Genomic DNA, 5,410 nt, shown 5'->3' with positions numbered 1-5,410 from the left:
CCCTGGTTCATATGGCTGGTGGTTTGTTTGAGTTTGATTTGTTCTTCACTTTGCATCTACACAAAAAGCCTGCCTTATGTCTCTATATTAAGTAAACAAATGTATTGGCTGGGTACTTATGTTTGTGTCAGTGTCTGTTTCTGAACTAGGGTTTACTCTATTATCAAAGTAAACAGCTTGGTTAGTTGTATTTTGTTTGAAAATTTATCGATAAATCCTTTTGGTGCTCTAAAGAGTCAGGATTGGACCCCAAATTGGTGTTGATTTCTTGTTAGAGATGGAGTCATCAGGTTAGCTGGTGTATATCTGGTTTTTGTCTTGCTTTATTTTACCAGTGCATGAGATGAAAAATTTTCTGTTGTTGACTCATAAGCGAACTGGATTACTGGTCCGTTATTAGAACATGCTTTTACCTGGTTTTTCTGTAAAGTGAATAAATATGTCCTTCGGTTTAAGTTTTAATTTTAAAAAAAAAAAAGAGAGAGAGAGAGAGATTGAAAAGAAAAGAAAACATCACTGTTCCTTTATCAATGGTTTGTCCCACTATTAAAACTGGTTTTCTGGGATTGTGTAGTGTGTAAATGTTCTCATACTGTAATAGTGAAGCGTTTCACCACTTGCTAAGGCTATTATTACTTGCGTGTTTGTTTCTTTTTATTTTTTAAAACCCTTTTTGGGCCTCCTTTATTATTGTTGATGTTTTGACAGTAGAGCTAGCATTGTATGATATAGGCATCCCTTAGAGTTTATAATGTAGGTATAATTGTTTGGCAATTATATTGATATCCCTTCTAGGGTTTTGTGCTGGGATGATTTCCTTACTTCATATGATCATATGATTGTTTGCTCATGTGGCATATACACATATCATGAATTTGCTTTGGTGATATACTGTGGTGTACAATATGTTGTTTGGATAACCACCATTGGGTGGCCCAACGGTTAACTAGGACCTTGGGTGTATTACTCAAGAAGTCTGATTCGATTTACTTGAATTGCTAATAGGGGTGCCACTGAGGGGATTTATCCAGCTGTCAACTTTAGAGCCCCGGGGGATTGTTGAGACACGCGCAAGCTGACCCAACACCCCTGGTCACCAAAAAAAAAAAAAAAATGTTGTTTTGACATCCTAAAATATCATTTTCTAATTTATATAAGCCAATTTAAAAAACCTAGTTATTGGCATCTATTATGACTTAGATGAACATTGTCACACCACTATATTTTAGATACATCCTCTTTTCGGTGGCCTTAGTGCTGGTATTATGTGAATATTTCATCCTATTTAAACTGTTGCATTCATTTCTTTCAGCTAGTCAAGTATTGTGTGTCTGTTATTTTTATGATTGTCAACTAACTAATTATTTTTGCCATTGAGATTCATTGCATTTTGCTGGGATATGTTAATGGTGTATCATTATATTATGTGAAATCAATATATATATATATTGATTTTTTTGGCAGATTCTTTCTTGCCTTTTTTTTTTTTTTTTTTTTTTAAGATATATTGAACACTACGATTGTGTCATAATTTGTTCCCCAGTATAATTGAAAGCTAATTTTTTTTTTTTTTTTTGGTTTTCTCACTTTTCCTTTGAGTAGCTAAACCAAAGTGGGGAAACGAAGCTGTTGGTTCTTAAGGATTTTGTGAATTTCTGCATGAAGGTTTAGTACAACTGGTGAACTATATGGCTATTCGAATTCAAGACTTGACCAAGAAAATTTTTGATCAAAGTTCTGGTTGTTCTATGCCACATTTTTCTGTTAGTTGCCCATCATGGTGGAATTCAAGTGAACAGAAAATTTCGCAGTCTTTATCCAAGAATAGTAGTCTGAAAGTAGAATCTCCACCCCAGCTTTTTCATGATGGAAAGTATTTAGGTCTTCAACTAGCGGACCAGGAATCATCTTCAGCTCAATCAATTGGCCAATCTCACCTTGAAGTGAGTGCTGTAGGAGGGGCGAATTCTCAAGATCGATGCATATCATCAGAATCTGGTACTTATACTTTTGGATTTATGATTTTATTGGCTATTATAAAACATTTTCTTGTCACACTTGTGTTGTTATAATGAGAGTGTTTCTATCATCCTACAAAATGAGAGAGAAGAGAAGAAAAATATATAATTGGGAAAGAAACTATCAAGTGGCAGGTATTGATAGGCCTGGAACCTTTAACGTGCTGTCTTGTTACACCTTATATGTGCATGCTTTTTGTCTTTGGTTTGATTCGTTCATGAGTGGCTCACAAACATTGAAGCTTTAAATCCTTCTTTTCTTTTTCTCAATTTCTTCTGATGATAGGATGTCCTCTTTTGATGGTATATATTGTTTTTCATATTAGAAATGCAAAACCACGGTTCTATAATTACAAAACATTATATCTCTGCAATAATTTATGCCTGGTGCTCCTGTAGATGCACTAATAGTATATCTTTCTCCCCTTGCCTGCTTTTTGTTGCACTTGATTCTTACAATGAGAAGTTATGGGAAGAAATATGGAGAAGTTGATTTGTCATAGTTTGATGAGGGGGGTATTGATCTTTAAATTTAGCTTCCATGTGTTTTGTCGGTAAATCGTTCCCCCAAATAGCGCAGAGTATTATCCTTGATTCTTTGTCATAAAAGTTCATATTTTCTCCAGAGACATGTCTCTATCATCTTAATACATATGCTTACGTTTTTCTAGTTCTTGTCTTTCCCTTCATCTCCACCTAGTTAGTAGTACCTATCTCTGGTTATAGCGCAGCATTTGTGAGTTCTTGTGGAACATTGGTTGAGAAGCTTTGTACAGCATATCATTAATAAATTATTTGAGAAATAAAAATACTATCTGCTTTTGGGTTCTTTTTGAAAATGGTTCATCATGATAGCTTTTCTGTCACGATTTCCATTTGTGATGACATGGATTGATTTGCTGTGCTTTAATTTTTGATATGGGACTTAAAGTGGCTACGTGAACTAACCTGATAAATAAGCTAGGCTGAGTTAAATCAAATTAATTTCTGTCTTTGCGTGCACTCAGGTCAAGATGAAAGTTGTGGGAAGGGCGTGGAAGGTCAAATGAAGCCTTTTTTCTTGTTGAGCAATTCTGAAGTTGTGTTCAACCCACCACACGCTGATTATAATCAATCAATGGTATGTTGGAATGTAGTTTCTGGATTTCAGCTTGTTTGCTCAGTTGTGAAACTAATGGTTCCCACCTGTTTCAGGTTCATACTCCATATCCTTATGGTGATCGTTATTTTGGTGGGTTATTTACTCCATATGGACCACAAGCTCTTGTAAGTTCTACTGAGTGTGCACATGCAACCATACTAAGTAGTTTTTTATCTAGAGAAATTAGATCAAAGTAAATGCTAATTTGCAATAAAACCATGCCATGAAAAGAAGTTCTACTTCTTATTAAAATGTGGGGAGGGTTAATATCTATGCTAAGGCTGAACTGTACTCCTGAACTATGGGTCTGAAAGCCAAAAGATAGAGCTTAGATCATATTTTTTCATTTGTGCTTCATTTCGATCTATGTATGTCCCTTTTATGACTTTTCACCGATGATTTTTTGCAAAAAATCATCAGATCCAGCCTCATATAGGCTCCCAGATGGTGGGGATAGCACCAGCACGGGTCCCACTGCCCCTTGATCCTGCAGAAGATGGGCCCATTTTTGTCAATCCAAAACAGTACCATGGGATACTGAGAAGAAGACAGTCACGTGCAAAGCTTGAGGCCCAGAACAAACTTGTCAAAACTCGAAAGGTATGTATGTTCGGTTAGCATTCGTTTTGAAGTTTTGGTACCACAGAGGAGTAGATCTCTAAAGTTCTGTAATTTCTTGGAAACTCAACGTCATGTTTGAAGTTCGACAATTCTGACTTTTTTCAGGGAAGGGACAACAAATCCAGTATACACATAACTTTAACATTAATAATTTAAGTAGCATGTAATGATAATTATCCCGTTGTATTGGTGTATCTATCCTTCTTCAATAGAGAGCCTTTATCCACTCATCTTTATTCTTTTCAATAATTTGCAGCCATATCTCCATGAGTCTCGGCATCTTCATGCGGTAAAAAGGGTTCGGGGATCTGGTGGACGATTTCTCAGCTCTAAGAAGCTCGAACAGGCTGATTCAACTAGCATTAATAGTGCCAGTGGCATTTCAGACTCCAACCACTTCCACAAAAAGAACATTACGTCAGAATTTGAAAGTCACTCGGGAACTGTTGGATATGTTGCTTCAGTAACCTCCTGCTCAGATGTCACTAGTGTATCCAACAGTGATGTCATTTTGCGGCAGCCTGATCGTGGGTTCTCTGGCATGTCTGCCCACATGGGTAGTGCCATCCAAAACCGTGGGAGATTCATGTGCAGTGGAATGCAGCACTGTGCCTCAGTTGTTCGGTGAGATCACATCACCGGGCAGGCAAATCATCCTTGGCTTTTATAATCTACTAAATATGTTAAAGAGATAATATGTACCGGGATCTCTTCCTTCTACTGTTTCTACATTTGTTGTAGGATGTTAATGCGGTTGTGAAGAGAGTTTGTGTTTGTTATTTTGCATTCCGTTACAAGGATTTTGAGTTTATTTTCTTCACAAGTCTTCTAATATAAAGAGATTGTGTGCTTCTGTATTGGCCCAGCTTTCAAGCTAGTCTCTACAAATATTATAATTGAATGGTCCTTGCGTTTTGTGTACTGTTTGGGTGAATCGGTCACCATATGGTTCAGTTTGCCTAGAAACGAGGAAATAAGTGAAGAAAAAATTATGCATTTTTGAGATGGGTATCTTGCTATTTTGATTTTTGATTAGTTTTTATATGTTTGATAGAATTGTATTATGCTAAAGGAGTTAACGACCTTTTTCCACTCAAATGGTAGTTTAAAGATTGTTTTTTTTTTTTTCTTTGCAGACTTTCAAAATATCATTTTATTATTTAAATTTATATTTTGATGATAAATAGAGAGTAAATTTGGTCTAGGTTAATTGGGTTTTTGAAGAAGGGAGGTCGATGAGATTTTAGTGGTGAGAAGTTAGATTTTGATGGTTGGGATTTATCAGAATTTAACTTGGGAGAGGCGACTGTGTAAACTTTAATCGAATTGTCGGTGATTAGTGGGGACGATTAGAGTAGGGTATAAGGGGTTTTAGTGAATGATAATTGGGGTAGAGAGTGATCATAACGTGGAATCGGTGAAAATTAAAAATATAATATAAATTTAAATAATAAAATAATATTTTAAAGGTGAAAAAATTGTCGTTAAGCAATTGTTCAGTTGCCAAAAAGCCGTTTACTATATAATAACTGGGAGAATCTAGCTAAAGATGATGAGGCCAGATATTGCTTATAATCAGGTAAAATCTTTCAGGATGCTAAATAATATATTAATCGCGACCAATTTTTAA

At 35.7% G+C, this 5,410-nt stretch overlaps 1 protein-coding gene across 1 annotated transcript; it reads left to right on the top strand.

The window, feature by feature from the left end:
• The first annotated feature begins 1,599 nt into the window (after positions 1–1,599).
• Positions 1,600–4,781, top strand: LOC116146818 (nuclear transcription factor Y subunit A-3-like). Its single transcript, XM_031432268.1, has 5 exons — positions 1,600–1,998; positions 3,026–3,138; positions 3,213–3,284; positions 3,580–3,759; positions 4,037–4,781. Exons 1-5 carry the CDS (start codon positions 1,689–1,691, stop codon positions 4,406–4,408), a joined length of 1,047 nt encoding a protein of 348 aa, XP_031288128.1. The 5' UTR covers positions 1,600–1,688; the 3' UTR covers positions 4,409–4,781.
• The last annotated feature ends 629 nt before the right edge of the window (positions 4,782–5,410 follow it).

This window comes from Pistacia vera, unplaced genomic scaffold (assembly GCF_008641045.1).
Source record: "Pistacia vera cultivar Batoury unplaced genomic scaffold, PisVer_v2 Contig483, whole genome shotgun sequence".
NCBI lineage: Eukaryota > Viridiplantae > Streptophyta > Magnoliopsida > Sapindales > Anacardiaceae > Pistacia > Pistacia vera.
This window is presented reverse-complemented; position numbering and strand designations above follow the sequence as displayed.

Coding starts and splice junctions, on each gene's coding strand:
- LOC116146818 (XM_031432268.1), top strand. CDS start 1,689: ATGGCTATTCGAATTCAAGACTTGACCAAGAAAATTTTTGATCAAAGT. Junction 3,139..3,212: donor CTGATTATAATCAATCAATG/GTATGTTGGAAT, acceptor CACCTGTTTCAG/GTTCATACTCCATATCCTTA. Junction 3,760..4,036: donor AACTTGTCAAAACTCGAAAG/GTATGTATGTTC, acceptor AATAATTTGCAG/CCATATCTCCATGAGTCTCG.